The following is a 19,221-nucleotide window of genomic DNA, read 5'->3' on the forward strand; positions in this document are numbered from 1 at the left end:
TATAAATATATATATTCGATAATATAATAATTTTATTTATATATTGTTTTTTAAACTATTTTAGGTTTTTAAACTATTTTAAAGATAATAAGTGATATAGAAATTATGTTTATAATTAAATTCTAAATAAAATTATCATTAACATTTATTTTATTTATCTATATTTCTTTCTTATTCGTGCGTGAAACGGATGTTTCTCATTTAAAATATTATATTCAATAACTTATACATAATATATATGTTGTAGTTCATATAAACCTCAGTTTGATTTGGAGTTTCAAACTGAATGGTATTTCGACTAGTTAATGCTCGTTGGCATGAATACGAACTATGGATGCGAAAATATAACACAGTATAAGTAAAATATTTGAATCGAAGATAATATTTTTACGATCAACTGGTTTATTCGTCTTAAAGTGAAAAAAAAAGAATTATTGACATCTGTTGATTCATTACATCCATTATTTTTATATACATATTTCGTGCGTGAAAATAAAATATTCATTTTTTCTAAAAATGATGACAAATCACACAGTGTTGCCGTTCAAAGAATGTTTATAAATGATTCGATCTATAAATATCAAAACAAAACGCAGAGGGATTTAAATTTGGGTCGAGTGCACATAGATCGCCCGGCTAGACTATTTTAAAATTGCGTGAATCTTTTATTTTGACATTTTATGTTTAAACAGTTTTATATTCGATAACTAAAAAATTTGTCTTTTTGTGGAACAATTTGTTAAAATTTTGATATCATGGGGATCATATTATCAAGATTTCGTGTAAGTGTGTGTCAGTATGTTAACATTAATACAATGTAATATTAATATTATTCAATTAAGGTTAACAATTTATCATATTATACTTTTTTTTGTTATATAATTAAGGATATTTAAATTAGTATAATATTTTGTTTAAAAAATACAAAATTTTTTAAATAGAATTCATTAAAATTTTTTTTTATAATTAAATATAATTGAATTAAACATATTGTGTTAGTTAATAAATTTTCGAGGTTAGATAAGAAAATTTTAAACAAATTTTATTAAATATTGATATTTCCATAACTTTTTATAACACATTATGTCATATAAATAGCATAAATTTTATAACTTTTTAATTTAAGTAATCCATAATCTTCAATTTTTATAGGTTTATAACCTAAGAAAAAAAATTTAATAAAAATTATAATACTGAATGTCATCAATCACTTTATCTATAATTTATTCAGTAGAATTGTCATGTAATACAAAATTACCATTCAATGACATTATGTTTAATTTATTTAATTGTTTTAAATTCTGAACTAAAACACATTATATCTAGATGTTTATATAATGATAAGCAATTATAAAATATTTTTTTGTTAAAAAAATGTTATAAGTTTATCATATACTTATACAATATAATAAAAATTAATAAAATATATATATACATATTTTTTTTATATTTAATATTATATATATATAATATTAAAAGCAAAAATAATGATTTAATATGCTATACATGCAACTTCCTATAAACTTTCATATTATTATTCTATGAACATACTTGCTTTACAATTCTGGATTCATTTGAATTTAATATTTGAATTACATTTTAATTTAATATATATTTGCATATATATATATAATATTATACATATTATATATTTATTTATTTTTTTATTTTTCAGAGAAAGAAAACAACAATTGAAATTTTAGAAGATCTTGATGCGGTATAATATTTATATGTTTTTTTTTAAATTTATATTAATGATTTCAAAATAATCACAAATATTTTTGTTTAACAGAAAATTAAAGAAATAGAAAAATATGGACATAGTACGGAACAAAAACATAAAAAAATTGTTGGAACTCTAATATTATATAGTGTGATACTTTATATTATAACAGCATTCATTTTTTATTTTTATTTTTTTCCTGCATCATTATATGATCAAATATTCTATATCATTCCACTCTTAATTTTTCCAATTCTGTAAGTGTTCATTTTATTATATATTTTATTATATTTGTTTTCTTTATAAAATTATTCAAAAATTATTCACATATATTTATTATTATAGAATATTACTTACAAAAAAGATGGTAACATGGTACTATAAACGTAAAATTTCTGAAAATGAAGAGAAATTAAGTACTATGCAATTAGAAAAAAAGAAAATTTTAGATGAAGTTACAGAAACTGAAACATATAAAAAAGCTAAAGAAATTTTATTAAAGTTTGCTCCAGATCAATTATCTCCTGTAAATATATAAAAAAAATATTTAAATTTTTTTTTTTATCTTTTAATTATTTCTATTACTATTTCTAGATATATATTGTATTTATAATAAATTTTTTTTATTAATATATTAGTATATTAATATATTAATAAGCTAGTTAATAAATTAAAAAGAATAAAAAAATAAAATATTTGGTAAAAAAAACTTTTATTATAGCCAACTTATAAAGTGCCATCACGAACAGAAACACCTCAACAATCTAGTTCTCCACACAATATAATATCTCCAATATCTCTTTCTGGAGAATTGAGAAGACGTGTAATAACAAGCCAAAATCAACCATTAAATCTACAAAGTGGTACACCCGCTAACACTGGCCTTGTCCCAGTTGGCATAACTCCCACTCAAAATCCATCAAATGCCTCCTTTCAGAGTGGTATTAAACCAGTTAATACTCCAATTAGAGGTTATCGTTAGTATTTTTAAAATTAAAATTATTATTATATTTTTTTTTATTTAATATATATATATTAAGAAATTATATTAAAAAATAAAAAAATATATTATTATATAATAGGAATTCCTTTGCCACGTCCGATATTACCTCGGCACAGGACTCACTTGGATCGATTAATTGATTATATTGTTGGAGATGGTCCATCTAATCGATATGCATTAATTTGTCGAAATTGTGATTCCCACAATGGAATGGCTCTCAAGGAGGAATTTGAATATTTTGGTAAACATTTGTCACATAATCTGCCAAAAAGAGTTAAGTATAAAGGTATAAGTAAAATATTAAATATTCAAAATATATGTATTTTTATTTTGTAGGATTCAGATGTTGTTATTGCAACTTTTGGAATCCTGCAAGAAAACAGAAACCATCTATTCCAAAACCAGAATGTAATGTGGGTTTTAGTAGCCCATCTTCAACTACTTCTGAACAATTATCAAATAATGCTAATGTAGAACAGATAAAACTTAAACGAACGGAATCAATTCCATCAGATTCAGGTTTATAATATAAAAAAAAATATAAAAAAAAAAAAAAAACATAAATAATTTGAACTTATGAAAAAAATTATCAATTAAAAATAATTTTTAGATTCAGATATCGAAGTAGTTGAACGACCAATGGAAGCATTGGAAGAGGCTGAACATATTACTGAATTAAATAAAAAACCATATGGTAAGAAAAATGTTTCTTCTATAATATTCTTTTATTATTATAAATGTATAATTATTATTATAGATGAGCGAAATGAACCAGAAAAACCTGAAACAAAGGAAGAACAAAATTATGAAGAAAGCGTTGAAAAAATGGATTTTGACGAATCTTCGTCTTAACAAAATATATTTTGAAATTATTTGCAACATGAAATCTTATCAATGTACTACAATTGGCGTTGTAGTATACATATAATTATATAGGTATACTGAAAATGTAAATACTATATTACTTACAAACAAATTTATGAAAATAAAGAAAATCATATTTGACAATAGGTAGTAATATAGTATTTACAAAAGTTACATAAATACTATATTCTCGTATTTGAATGAAAGATCATTCCAAATTGTTCTTGTCTATTTCTTGTTGGAATTTTGCATAACTATAAAATGAAGCAAAATAATCACAAGTACTTAGGAAAGATATTGTTATGTCAATATCTTTAATTCTCTTAGAAAGCTTTTGCTTCATCTATCATTGCAAAATTATGAAATTTTATAATATATTGAAAAATGTTTAGGAACCATTTATTCTTTTAAAGATTTTAAATTATCTTTAATATTATATACAAAAATGCCCACATTGAAAATTGTAGTCAATAATACATTTTATGCAAGACTGCTTATTTCTCATCAATAGTGGACATTAGTATTTATATTAGAAAATATCATCTCCCCTCCTCCCCCTTTTTTACAATAAAATATAGCATACATTTTAAGATTTTACATATATATATGTACATATGTATATATACATATCACACATATTATATATACATATATATGTATATATATTATGGGAGGATGGATTTTTTTTATATCCATAATCTAAAATGTAAGAAATGAAAATGAGAAAAAAAAAAGTATTTATTTTTTTCACTAAATTTTTTCCTAGTAAAATTTTTTAGTTTATTAAATAATTTTGTAATACATTTTTAGTGTCCTACTAACGTTTATCAAGAATATAGTTCAAGTTATTACATTATATGAAGAAAGATCTGTTTTGTGAAACATACATAATTCTTATTCAAGAAACAATAATTACACAAATAATAAAAACTTTAAAAATGATTTCTATTTATTTCAACTAGTTATTAAAAATTTTTATTTGCAATTGTACTTAAAAATTAATTTATTTAATTTTATTACTGTATTTAATATAAAACAAATTTCATTAAAAATTTGTATTAATATGACAAGTAAAAATGTTTGGATAATTGTTGAAAGAAATATACTTTTCAATAAAAATATACGAAAAAATTTTCATCAATTATTTTTTTAAATTTTTAATATATCTTATAATTTTTAAACATGTTTAAACTATTTAATAAATGAATTTTATAAAATAATGATAGTTTTTTCCTTTGGTTTACGCAGCCAATTGCGGATACTGATTTAAGAAACTGTTTGCTTGCGCTTTGTGTTCTTAAAAATACAAAATTGTACTCATTCACGCACATGTGTGAATTGGTCTCAGTTTACATGGTAAAAATAGTGCTCGGTCGTGGACGGATTATCGTTCGAGGTAAATCTAACGATTTTTTCGGCATCGTTCTATAATGATACTAAAAAAGCGTGAATATATAGAAACAAGTAACAAACATACTTTTTTGTGCAAATCATCTTGCGTGTAATGGTTTATTATTAACAATGAATCTGCGAGATATTTATACTTCAACGATTTTTATACATGAAATTCATGTGCTTAATAATGATATAAAATATTGTATAAGAATGTAAAAAAAGTGAAAAACATCACTTACAATTAACACAACATAATTTGTCGTAATAGTTAAACATAAATAACAAAGGGAATTGTCGATTGTATTCTTGCAAGTATTTTTCGATTACTTTAGTGGGCGCCATAACAATCCATTTGTCTGATACAATCATTATGTGATGAATGTTTATTTTTTCTGTTTAATTATTATTATTATTATATATGTATATATATATATATTGTCAGATAAATATATATATATATAATACTCTATAATACTCTATAATAACATCTTTCTTATTGATCAATTTCATAATTATTTTATCCCCATTTATTAAATCGTTCATGTTCATAGAAAATCAGTACGATCAAGAGTATATTAGGTGGGGCAGATTTCGTTAACCTGGTATAGAACACGTGCAATCAATTTTTATACAATGATTATTTTAATTTATGAATTATATTAAAATACAAACTTATTAATATTATTGAAAATTATGCTGTTTGCAAAAGCAGGAAATATTAATTATTTTATAATTCATATATTATAAATTTATTTTTATTTTAATATATGATAAATACAAATTGATAATATTTAATATAATTATTCATTACAGATCAAGAAATATGCCAGAATTGACTGAACTTGATAAAGCTGCAAGCTCTGAACCTACTAAGGTTGAAGCTGCAGCAACTGGATCTGGAACTGATACAGATTCAGATGATACTATTCCAGAATTGGATGATGCAGGTGCTGGTGGTACAGTTGGTTTCCCAGGAACAACTGTTACTGGTCTTCCTATTGATATGGTTTCCAAAGCAAAACAAAGTCGAGGAGAGAAAAAGGCTAGGAAGCTTATGAGCAAATTAGGATTAAAACCTGTATGTGAAATAAATTTAAAACATTTTTATTTTGCAATAATAATAAATGAATTATTTAATTATTTTGTGTAGGTTCAAGGGGTTAACAGAGTGACTATTCGTAAATCAAAAAATATTCTTTTTGTAATTAATAAACCTGATGTGTTGAAGAATCCAGCTTCAGATACTTATATAGTATTTGGTGAAGCTAAGGTAACAAATTTTGAAAATTTAAATTAAAATAATATATCAAGAATTGTATTTAAAAATATGATGATATGTTTAAAGTTTCGCATATTAAGCTGAACAATTGATGATTGAAAATTCCTTGGCAGACTGATGTTTTTAATAATTCTACATTATTTTAGCATATATTTTATAATTTTTTGTTTATTAGATTTATTTATTCATTTTATAGATTGAAGATCTCAGTCAACAAGCTCAAGTTGCAGCAGCTGAGAAGTTCAAAGAACCACCAGTTATTCCAGCAACTGAAGCTGGTGGTAGTACAACGGTAAGATACATTTGATTGCAATTTAGATAATATAATAATTTATATATTAATTTTTTAGATAATATAATAATAATAACATCTTATAATTTCATGCTTATTGTATAATTTTTTATTTTAAAAGGTTGTTGCACCAATACAAGAGGAATCAGAAGAGGAAGTTGATGAAACGGGTGTTGAAGAAAAAGACATTGATTTAGTAATGTGTCAAGCCAATGTGTCTCGAGGGAAGGCTATTAAAGCTCTTAAAAATAATCAGAATGATATTGTCAATGCTATTATGGTAAATTTTTAAACATATATATAAAATTATTATGTAATGATTTAAATAATTTTGCATTTATTTTTCAAATTGAAATATTGTTGAAAATCTTAACAAATTAATTCTTTATATAATAAAAATGGATTTATATATATAATTTGGAAAATTAAAAAAAAATTTTTCAAATTATATATATAAATCCATTTTTCAAAATTTTCCAAACAAAAAAATTATTTTTTGTTTTTTTCAGGAATTGACAATGTGATGAAGCTATTTAAGAGTAGGTTGTGCTACATCATAGCTCGCACTGTGACATCATTTTATTTTATCATCTGCGTCATCGAGAATAACTTCATCTTTTTTTTGTCTCATTATATTAAAAAAATTAAACTTGAATATTGAGAGGCCAGAGTTCGCATGGAGACCGTGATGCTTGTCTCAAAAAATCTACATGTATATAAATAATTCATATGAGAAAAAAATAAATACACTAAGGATACTATTTGCGTGTTATTGTGGATAAATTCATTATAAAGTTTATAAACTTCAAATTAGTTTCATAATATTACATAATACTAAAATTAATATGCAGGATAATATTGCGTATAAATATTGATTAATTGTTATGCAATAGTACAGATGAGTTCAGTCATATTATTGAAATTGCTAAAATCAGAAATATTATAAAATCATTTTTTTGTATATTCTTAAATCTACATACTTTTGCCATAAATATAGAAGTACAGAATAGAAAATATGTAATTATTTTCTTGTCCCATGTTAATTTTACAATTTTAGTATCGTTCTTAATATTATCCATTTAGTATAATATAGAAAGTAGTTATGATTGAAAATGAAATTAAATATAAGATCATAAATAAAGTATATAATCAAATATTTTATTTTTATAATCCTATATAATTAATTAATTATAATCCTAAGTTTTTAAATATTAATCACAAAAAATCAAAAAACACTGTCATATTAATAAAAATATAAAGAGAAGTAAAAATTTTATGACAATTTATTGATTTTAAAATAATATAATTAGTTTTGTTAGAATATTGATATATTTATAAGTAATTAATTGTTAATTGTTTTCTTTAAAATTGAAATTTATATGAAAATATATATTACATTTTGTTTTAATATATTTTCATATTTACCGAATTTTTGTTTTTCGAATCAATCATTGATCCATATTAGATAAGTGACAATTTTTTTTTTCTGATTCATAACCTATAATTTAATAAATCTATTTTTTTATATATTATTTTTGTACTTATTTTGGACTTTAGAATCTCTTTAAATTTTTAATCTACAAAAATATCTATAAATATGTTAACACCTTTTAAATATAAATTTGTTTTTCTATGGGTTAAGAATCACGGATTCTTGAAAGCATGATTTTATAAACATAGAAAGAGAACAAATAAGAAAAAAAGAATGAAGATAGTATAAAAATTCGAAAATTAACGCTATCTTTAGAATGCTCGAAATGAAACACATAAAAAGAATAAATAATAGGAGAAAAATAGATTCTATAAAAATTGATCATTAGCGTTATATTTGAGTATTAAAGATATCTCTTCTAAGCAAAGTAAGATAGAATAAGAATTGAAAATAAATGACATTTTTTAAATATTTTTAAAAAAATATTTTTGAAATTTGATAGATGGCGCTTATCCTTAATTCTTTTCTAATCTATCTTATCTTCGGAAAAATGTATTTGCTATTCAAAAGATGGTACTGATAATCAATTCTTATTTCATCTCTATTTTTTTCTAATATATGCTTTCCTTATCTTTATTATGTGTTTTATTTGCAACACTCTAAAAATGGCATTGATTTTATTTTATATCAATTTTTATACTATTATTTATTCTTTTTATCTTTCTAAAATTATGCTCAAAATACACAAAATTCTACTAAAATTGAACAAAAAGTATCATCATTAGATTCTTTGATTTGTTTATGAAAATGATATGTGAAAAGCTAATAACTACATTTCCTTCAAGAATCCTCTCGAAAGAATTCTCAACTAAAATTTTGACTTTATATTAAAAAAATATAATTAAGGAAAATTTATCATATTTAGAAAAAATTCAGGATTGAAAAATATCTCGGAAAAACATTGACTTTATAAAAGAATAAAATTAGAAGAGATAATAAGTAAAATAATTCGAAAAATTAAGAATTCAATAAGTAATTTAATAGTTAAAATTTTGAATTTGCAATAAGAAAATATAACTATAATATAAACAGGCAGTAGGTGGAATTTTCCGAAAAATAAAAAGATTCTAGCTAAAAATTTCGACTTTATATTATGAGAATATAATTCTAAATGAAGAGACATACAAAATTTTTTATAGAAGAGTTATATATAAATTTATACATATTTGATTAAAATTTCTATTTTTTCTGAATAAATATAATCAATTTGACTATATGGGACATCTGAATGAAACAAAAGTTGAATATAATGATCAATCAAAATAATAATATATAATAATAATAATATATTAATAATAATATATTAATATTGAAAGAAATGTTTAAAAATTGATCAAAATGTTAATTCCTGTAAAGAGATAAATATACAAAAGATAAATACATGAAATTCTACAAAATTTGCGCATGCTACATCCTTTAAAATTATATTTTCCTTATACAAAATCGTAAAATACAATCGAAAATTTTTGTTCATGGCACAAAGTTTTGAGTTCTGAAAATCTTGGAACAATTTTACATACTATTTCTTTTATAATTATATTCCTCTATTACAAAATCGTAAATTCAGGTAAAAATTTTATTGCCTGAAATTTCGATTATGAATTATGAGAATATAAAATGTAAAAAGATAGTACATAAAATTTTTCCTAGAATTTTAAGACTTAAAATTTTCGGATAGTCAGCAAGTTTTTTTGATCAATTTTGCGATTTTTGATCAGGAGAATATAATTCTCAAAGAGGTAGTAATTAAAATTTTTCGAAAAATTAAAAGTGACTTTAAATTCCGACTCTTCATTAGGAGAATATGATATGTGAGAAAGTGTTCATATATTTTTTTCAGATTTATATTCATTTGCTAACAGCAAGATTTCTCCACAAACTATTATTGAAATTTTAATTGTTACAAAAAATATAATTAATTAATTAAGGAACATCTTTTTATATTTATCGAATGAAAAGAAATTCAAAAAATTAAAAAAATAATCAAGAAATCGACTTTTCAACAAAAGACAATAAAGAAGTCAATATATAAAAGGTAAGTAAAACACATTTTCATTATATTAATCTAGAATTAAGTAAACTGTTGAAGAAAATAAAAAAAAAAAAAATATATATATATATAGGTGCAGAAAATATACGTTTAAAGGTAAGTATAAAAATACAAGACATAGAATTAAAAAGAACTATAACCTAGAACCTCCAAAAAAAATTATATGCCTCTAATACAAAATCGTAAAATACAATCGAAAATTTCTGCCAATGGCACAAAATTATGAATTGGGGAAATCTTGGAAAAATTATTTGTGTCATTTTCTTTATGACTATATTCTCCAAAAACATAATTGAAATATTTGGCAAATATTTTGCTGAAATTTCAACTGTGCATCAGGAGAATATAAAATATAAAGAGATAACACGGCAAATTATTCCAAGAATTCCAAGATTCAAAATTTTCGGATAGCCAGCCAGGATTACTAATCGATTTTTGCGATTTTTGATTAGGAGAATATAATTCTTGAGGAGGAGAAACGCGAAAATTTCAAAAAGAATAACTGAGAATATTATTGCGCATAATTTTCAAATTTGAACAGGAGAATATGATACGCAAAGAGGTGGCATTAAAAATTTTTCAACAGAAGCCCATTTCTTAAAGTTTCTCGCCCAAAATTCCGACTTTTCATTAGGAGAATATGATACGCAAAGAGGTGGCACTAAAAATTTTTCGACAGAAGCCCATTTCTTAAAGTTTCTCGCCCAAAATTCCGACTTTTCATTAGGAGAATATGATACGCAAAGAGGTGGCACTAAAAATTTTTCGACAGAAGCCCATTTCTTAAAGTTTCTCGCCCAAAATTCCGACTTTTCATTAGGAGAATATGATACGCAAAGAGGTGGCACTAAAAATTTTTCGACAGAAGCCCATTTCTTAAAGTTTCTCGCCCAAAATTCCGACTTTTCATTAGGAGAATATGATACGCAAAGAGGTGGCACTAAAAATTTTTCGACAGAAGCCCATTTCTTAAAGTTTCTCGCCCAAAATTCCGACTTTTCATTAGGAGAATATGATACGCAAAGAGGTGGCACTAAAAATTTTTCGACAGAAGCCCATTTCTTAAAGTTTCTCGCCCAAAATTCCGACTTTTCATTAGGAGAATATGATACGCAAAGAGGTGGCACTAAAAATTTTTCGACAGAAGCCCATTTCTTAAAGTTTCTCGCCCAAAATTCCGACTTTTCATTAGGAGAATATGATACGCAAAGAGGTGGCACTAAAAATTTTTCGACAGAAGCCCATTTCTTAAAGTTTCTCGCCCAAAATTCCGACTTTTCATTAGGAGAATATGATACGCAAAGAGGTGGCACTAAAAATTTTTCGACAGAAGCCCATTTCTTAAAGTTTCTCGCCCAAAATTCCGACTTTTCATTAGGAGAATATGATACGCAAAGAGGTGGCACTAAAAATTTTTCGACAGAAGCCCATTTCTTAAAGTTTCTCGCCCAAAATTCCGACTTTTCATTAGGAGAATATGATACGCAAGGAGGTGGCACTAAAAATTTTTCGACAGAAGACCATTTCTTAAAGTTTCTGGTGCGATTGTTCTAGTTTTTAATGTATTTTCCATTATTTTTTTATTGTAAAAGGTATCTGTTTTTTTAATTTTATAAGATATCATGTACTTCCTTCTCTTTACGATAATTTGTGAATGTTTTGAATAATTTTTTTAAGTTTCCTTTATTTATGATACTTTGTACGTATTTATCTTTACTTACCTTTTGGCAGAATAATTTGTTAAGATTTTAAATAATTTTTTCGATACCTTTTTTAGTTCTGTGGATTTCTGTGGCGTGGATCACGTTCTATATATTTATTTTGTTTAATTTTTATTTTGTGTTGCTGATTTATTTTATATATTTAGTTATTTTTTAACAATTGCACTTTAAAAACATTTGACACTTTAAAAATATTAAGGAAATATAAAACTATGCTTTAACTTGTTCAATTTACATGATTTCATCGCGATAAGTGATATCTAGATGATACTCATCGCGATGGCCATACTCTAGAAAAGTTTTATAAGCCGTTTCGCGCACATGTTGTAAGGGTCGGAAAAAACCGCGATATTAGAACGTGGACGTGCACCACCCTCTCTATCTAACCAAGAATTCGCTAATATTTGAGATTTCGGTCTCGTATATGACACTTCCCACTGTGACATCTGGCGTGGATCTTAAGACATTTTATTGCCAGCAAGAAACGTTTGCAATATTGTCACGTAATAAAGGGAGACCACGAGGGAAACACCTGCAGGACACGAGTAATCGAATTTCCATTCTGTCCGTTATTCGATCATTCCGCTGTCTAAAATGGTTATAGATCGTTTTATAAGAAAATCACACTGTACGAAATGAAAAATTATTATATCCGTTTATAACTTCAAAGTTTAAAAACTTTCCATAATATATCGTATTTGATTTGTGATGCTGAAAATTAAAAAAGATATTGGAAGGAAGGATAGGAACAAATTAAAATAAAACGAATTTTGTGTTATAAATTTTTATTGAAAACAACAAATTATAATTTTATTACAAAAGAATACAAAGTATACAATTTTATTAAAAAATTATAATATATAAATATATAATATTTAATTTAATTAATTTTTCACAAAATAAATTTACAATATTATAATTTTTACTATCTATAACAGAGATATTTAATGTCTAAATTCTAGATATTGCAAAAAAAAAATGCATAGATATGTATATCTATGGTAAAATTAATACATATTATAATAATTTTATAATATATTATAATTTTATAATTTTATAATATATTATAAAATTATATAATATAATATAATATATTATATGCATTATTTTATTCATATCTAGATTACATATGCTTAATTAATTACTTATCACTTGTTATCATTCTTACACTCAATCATTAGAACTAATTATCACGAAGAAGTGTCGTCCTCTTCATCTTTTATTTGCAATTTCAAAAAGGGGATAAAAGGACGAGGATTCGAGGAGTTTGCGAGTCTGGAAAGAGGAAGCGGGATAAAAAGGAATAGGAAAGAAAAAGAAGATGCAGAGGGAGAGGGGTGGAAATGGTTGGCAGCCGATCCGTCTCCGGCACGTCTGATTGTTCCCTTAACGATCGGCTGACAGCGAAGACGTATGTCGGTGCCATCAGATAATGCGAGCGGCGTTGATGTGTACGCGGACCCGTGGTACGCGTAAACGTTTTGTAAACGCTTCGCACGTCTCCGTGGCGGCGTTTGTTCGACGACATCTTCATAACGTCCTGGACAAAGAGACTGTCATGTCGCGTCATGCCTCGCGAGCACAGACTGGGGGTCCCGAACGATCCAGAAATCGTGGCGCCTAGAGTCTGACTCTTTTTTTCCACCTTTTATCTGATCGAGAAGAAGAATAGCGCTCGATAACTTCGCCCGTTGATTTCCAAGCTCGATATGATGAAACTGTAATGAAAGTTTAATAAAGAAACGTATTTTTAACATTGCTTGTGTTGTAATTATTTTCCTACTTACTCCTTTCCATCTCCCTTGACTCCGAGTTCTTTTGGCTTTGTCTCGTTCTTATGTCTCGTATTAACCGTGAAAGATCTGCAATTATTATCCAAGCTTAGTGATTCGTGAATATTAATGTTAATTATATCTCAATGTATAAATATACTTACATTAAAACTACGTTCATTAAATCTCGCCTCTGAGGTCGGTAATGAAACGACGGACAATTATCTTAAACGGATCACGAATTTTTCCGAATGGGCATTGTTTGAAATAAATAGATATTCCATCTTCCCATCGTTAAATCCTTCAAACGTTGCATGCGAGTACATTTGCAGCGCAACATTGTTTCAGCCGATGAACTCTCGTTGAACTTTCCGTTCGTGTTCACGCGCCATCGTCGCGTTTAACGAGCCGTTGACGAGTCGTATGAACACGTTTCCCTTCGACGATCGTGCACACGCGCTCCACCGGATCTCGTGTTGGCGTGCGAGTTTGACGCGCCACTTTTAAAACGGATTGACGCGCGTCGGTTTCCCGCTAATAGGCCGGTTTGCATAAGCGCACGGACACACAGCGATAAGGCCAATTTGACGGATCGTTTCGCGTAAGCCAGCTACGAGCTGGCATCGTGTTAGCTCCTTTGTCGATGGATGTGACGCAACTAAATAAAATTGGAATTGTTGGAAAGTTAAAATCCTCTGGCAATTCCTTTTGCAGGGGTTTTAAAGGAAATTGTAAAAGAATAAAAGATATAAAAAAGGGAATGGAAGATGTGGATAAATTAATTGAAATAAAAGTAGGTTTAGAGAAGAAAAGAAATTCGGAATTTTCTGTTTTTTTTTTTCAATGAATATCGTCGAATTTTATTAAATCAATCTCTCTGAGTTATCTCTCGTTAAGGTATACAGGATAAATAAGACAAACACGTTCAACAATCAAACGGATCCTCCCGTGAAAGCAACGAGTTGCCAGCTCTCGAAAAGAGGAAGGAATAAACCAGAATAGGGGGCGCGAACGAAGAAGAAAAGATCCATCGAGCCATGTGGCAGGCGCAAACGGTGTGAGTAATGGCGTCGACCAATCGCTTCCAGCTCTTGGAACACGAACGCACCTCTTCAACATGTTTTTTTCCCCCCTTTTCTTCCTCTCTCTTCTCCCTTTCGCATCTCTCAATATTTCGCTCTCTTCTATCTTGCATCGATGAGACGCGTATAATAACGTTCGGAGCTATCATCAACGGGATCATTATCATCGATCGAACGACAGCCTTCGTGTAGAACTCCCTCTCTCTCTCTCTCTTTCTTACCTCGCTCACTTTTAAATCATCTCTCTCTCTCTCTCTCTCTCTCTCTCTCTCTCTCTCTCTTTCTGTTTCTCTCGCTACTACGCGATAACCGGTCACGATACAGGGATGAAACGGGCGATACAAAAGGGGTAGGGATGAGTTTAACGACGAAATTATACCGACGGCGTAACCTCGGTGTCCATGAAGACGTAATATTTTTCGAGCCGGTACGAAACGATCGTTTACGGCCACCTCCAAGGATCTCGGGGGCCCTTGTGATTTCGCGCGCCCACGAAAAACGAAGGAGCGCGCGTGCACGGGGCCCGATTTCCTCTCCTCTTCGTCGTACGCTCTTTCGAACCCTCTTGGCCAGAGGCACAGAGGCGTGCTCGAATTAAGCAATGAAATTATCGTACACGCCAACCAACCTCGGCCTCGCTCGATTATTTACTGCGCCCCGAAAACGCTCGATAAATATTAATACCGGTTGGGCAGAGATTGAAACCGTTTCGATCGCTTCTCCTCTCGTTCCCTTCTTCCTTTCTTCCATTGTCGTGTTCGCTCGCCGTTCATATGCGCGTATGTATACGTGTATAATTTCGTTAGGCGTGTCGTTGAGAGTGTATGTATTATGCAGGCGTGGATGCGATAGGAAAGGGTTGGTTGGTCGTATATTGCGTTTAGATTTTAAGTAGATTTATCTAGCAGAGTAAATTTTAAATACTTTTTCTCTTTTTTTCGGAAAAATATGCACGCTATATTTGATATCTTTACGTCATAATTATTATACTATTGTAACAGAATAATATTAATATTTTACGAGAGAAGAAGAAAGAGAGTTATTTTTCGTGAAAATTTATTTACGCGAAATTTATATAAATGAAGTACACGACAGTTAACTTATAAGCGAACGTGATGTATAAATTTTAAAAATCTATTTCGAACGAATAATTATCCCAAACAATTGACATTAAACGAGAGTTTCGAAATCAATTTCACGCGAGCCGAACTTCTTTATTTGGAAAACTTGCAATCCAAGAATGACGCATTGTGACGCATTTATAAAGATACTTTTGAGGTAGGAGAATGCATCGTCGCGCTTAATTCGATCGTTACACGCGAACGTTCCATTGCCGCGGTCTTAATTGCATTATTGGATAAAGTTCTTTGCGAAAATGAGGACAACCGGTCGGTATAAGGAGGTAAGAAGCATCGGTAGGGCTTCTCATAAATGGCTACCAACGATTCACGGCGACCACCTTGCTCGCTTTCTCAATAAACAGAACCGTTCTAACATGACCATTCTCAAAACTTGTCTCATTCCTTTACTTTACCAACAACAACGATGGCGTAACAAGGCGGTGACGTTTCATGTTACATATCGTATACGCGTATATACATATATAAAGAGAAAAAAAGCCAAATTCTTTAGAAAATACGGATACCAATTACGGATTCTCGACTTCCCCCACAAAATGAAAAAAAAAGTAAGTTTCTATACCGTAATTGCGAGCCTGAAAAGCCGGACTCGCCAATGGACTTCCGTGGATCGAACGTGGTCGTCAAAAATCTGCCGGCAACCAGCCGTTTCCTGCGCGAGAAACGAGCCGCTGAAACCGCAAACGGCCGTCAGAAATATCGGTTTCCGCTCGCTCGAGATTTCCCAAAACGTTGGCCGAAGAAATATCCCCGGATCCATCGGTCGCCGGCCGGCAGTAAAACTTTAGGATGGGCGTGGAATTGGCGAACAGCCGCAAATGGTGGTGCTTCCACGATTCGGGCGCAGCTTGCTCCTTCCCCGGATTATCCTGGGAAGTAGCCGTTTCCGCGGCCAATATGGCCGCGGCGTGGCGCAAGAACGAGAACCTCGCTCGCCCTCCATCCAGTATATTAACCAGTTGTCCACCAGGCAATCGAGAATTTCTTCTTTCTTCCTCTTCGTTTACCTCGAACTGGATGATCGATGATCCTGGAATCAAGAAAATTGCCACCATTATCTTCTTCTTCTGGCCACGCTGTGTTACGCGGCGCTACGTGAACCGCCCGTCCCCATCTCCCTCTCCCGACTCCAGAAAACGGCTCGCGATGAAATTATAACTGTATAAAATTCTTCGATGATTATCTTGATCGGGCTCAAGGAAATTCTCCTTGAAAATCGATTTTCTGAAACTCTCGCTCGCCGCATTTGTTCCGAGGAGGGTGGTAAGGAAGGTAAGACGACGGGTGGGAGAAAATCTGTAGATTCGTCACGTAGTATTTTATGTCCGGAGATTTTCAGATGAGAAAATCTCGGCTCGTGGAACAAATTCTACGGCGTGACTAACGGCGAAGTCACAATATTTAAGGCTGGGAACCGATCGCGAAACATCGGGATCGGCTCGAATTTTTGGAATCCTACCTGGGAGAAACGCGCGGCTCCTTTAAACCGTTTGACCCGTGTGACGAATCGTTGGAGCATCAGTTTTCAAATTCGACATTTCCTGCGTTAAATATCGCGTGGTGCTCTGCGGTATTTCGGGGATACCTGTCCTGTTTTCGGGGGCGGTTCGCAAGATTTCCTTTCGAGATAGGGGGAAAAGCTTTCCTCGTTTCGAAAGCGTGCACCCTTTTGGCGCACGTGTGCGGAGGAGGATCGTAAATAACGAGAGAGAAAAAAAGAGAGAGAGAGAGGAGAGACGATCAACGAGAATGTTGTTTGTAATACTTTTCGAAGATAATAATTTTTCTTTTTTTTTTTTTTTAGTCGATGACAGCGAGCAACTCGATAAACTCGTTCCGCGTTACGATCGTGGGAGACACAATGCGTTCATAAATTCGCGATCAAAGTGTCGAACTTGCCCGAGGGTTTCGCCGCCATTACGACGCTCGCGTATTGGCCCCCAGCGACAGAAGATAATTGCACCACGGAAGCTTGTATGACGTTCGAGATTGATATCGACGTATTAATTTAAAATTTTCATACATAAATATAAAGTGGAATGTTAAAGGATGATGGAGAGTTTATCCTCCTTTCACTTTCGTATTGTAATTAATTAAATAAATAAATAAATAAAGCAAATTTCAATCGATATCTTTAATATTTATAAATTCGATTACCCATCAATAATTTATCCTCCTTCCTCTATATCTTAAATTAAAAAGATCTAATCGATACTCTTTCGATGCTACTACTTCGTACAAGTAGTAGCAATAAATAATTACGGATTAAAATATAAACTCGATGCTGAATGAAGAGAATATAAAGAGACTACTACAATAAACCTATATATTCTTTTCTCTAAATATCGATTTATAAATATAAATTTCCATAACTTTACTTAAATCACCAAGTATAATATTCACTATAGAAAATCATCATCCCATACAATTTAAAATGTTCCAAATAAAATCAACTTCAATCACAAAAAAAAAAAAAAAAAACATTCAAAAAAGATCCTTTTCCCCGTGGAAAAGGATCATGATTTCTTTACCCTTAAGCTCAACCCTTCCCCCGAGTCTGTTTAACCAAAAGCAAAAATCGTGGTCTCGTCGAAGGGGGGGAAGGAAGAGAGAGAGAGAGAAAAAAAAAAAAAAAGGCCACGCGATCCGGCCGCGCGACAACGTCGGTCGAGCGCGAGACGGCCGAAGAAGGTAATACGGTCGAGGAGCAAAAGGGCCGAAAGACATCGTCCGTCGAGTAATTACATGCCCCGGGAGAGGCCGGCAATGGGATCCGAGGAACCCGCGCGGTTAGAAGTAGGTGGTTAAGGGTTTAGGTGTGCCGCGCTCGAGTGGCGGAAGAAGGATAGAGAGAAGAAACAACACCGAGGGGAGAGGGAGAGGAGGGAGGAGAGAGAGAGGGTAGTTAGACGAGAAAGAGAGAGAGTTGGGTCAGAGAGAGAGAAAGGAAGAGAGGGTTTACCTCTATATAGGCTGGCGTGACGTCCCCGTGGTGGTGGTGGGATAGCCGGCGCGAGAGCACTATATTACATCATTGGCGGCCATTTTGGACCACCCAAGTCGCTGTCAGAGCATAAAAAATATGAAGTTCTTTTAGGGCCGCCTTTTTTCCGTGCCGCAAGCGGCGCGGCTCTGCCGGATCGTACCGTAACGCAGAAAGGCGGCGCGAACGGTCGAGAGAGAAAGAGAGAAAAACAGAGAGAGAGAGAGAGAGAAAGAGAGAGAAAGAGAGAGAGAGAGAGAGAAATAGATGGAGAGAGGATCGACGAGAAAGGAGGACAGGGTGGAGATTGCTGGAACGAGGAGAGAACGAGAGTCGGGCGAAAGATTGGAGAGAACGGGAGGGAAAAGAAGAGGAAGATGAGGAAGAAGGGGGTCGCTTCTTTATAGGAAAGACTGAGAGGAGGAT

General features: G+C 30.3%; 2 protein-coding genes across 5 annotated transcripts; both read left to right on the forward strand.

The window, feature by feature from the left end:
* Positions 1 to 310: 310 nt before the first annotated feature.
* Positions 311 to 4,468, forward strand: LOC122714103 (endoplasmic reticulum junction formation protein lunapark-B). Its single transcript, XM_043935133.1, has 10 exons — positions 311 to 782; positions 1,676 to 1,717; positions 1,793 to 1,980; positions 2,069 to 2,249; positions 2,445 to 2,700; positions 2,806 to 2,967; positions 3,063 to 3,245; positions 3,337 to 3,420; positions 3,484 to 3,662; positions 4,401 to 4,468. Exons 1-9 carry the CDS (start codon positions 756 to 758, stop codon positions 3,576 to 3,578), a joined length of 1,218 nt encoding a protein of 405 aa, XP_043791068.1. The 5' UTR covers positions 311 to 755; the 3' UTR covers positions 3,579 to 3,662; positions 4,401 to 4,468.
* A 414-nt stretch (positions 4,469 to 4,882) lies between these two features.
* Positions 4,883 to 7,317, forward strand: LOC122714101 (nascent polypeptide-associated complex subunit alpha). 4 transcript variants are annotated; one of them, XM_043935130.1, is made up of 6 exons: positions 4,883 to 4,986; positions 5,799 to 6,063; positions 6,136 to 6,255; positions 6,461 to 6,556; positions 6,678 to 6,836; positions 7,066 to 7,317. In XM_043935130.1, the coding sequence occupies exons 2-6, from the start codon at positions 5,809 to 5,811 to the stop codon at positions 7,078 to 7,080; spliced, it is 645 nt and encodes a 214-aa protein (XP_043791065.1). In that variant the 5' UTR covers positions 4,883 to 4,986; positions 5,799 to 5,808; the 3' UTR covers positions 7,081 to 7,317. The 4 variants fall into 4 exon arrangements, with proteins under 4 accessions (XP_043791065.1, XP_043791064.1, XP_043791067.1 ...); XM_043935129.1 differs by lacking the exon at positions 4,883 to 4,986 and adding an exon at positions 5,021 to 5,091; XM_043935132.1 differs by lacking the exon at positions 4,883 to 4,986 and adding an exon at positions 5,035 to 5,054.
* Positions 7,318 to 19,221: the final 11,904 nt, after the last annotated feature.

Source organism: Apis laboriosa, unplaced genomic scaffold (genome assembly GCF_014066325.1).
Source record: "Apis laboriosa isolate Shangri-la unplaced genomic scaffold, ASM1406632v1 scaffold280_cov157, whole genome shotgun sequence".
In the NCBI taxonomy this organism is placed as follows: Eukaryota; Metazoa; Arthropoda; class Insecta; order Hymenoptera; family Apidae; genus Apis; species Apis laboriosa.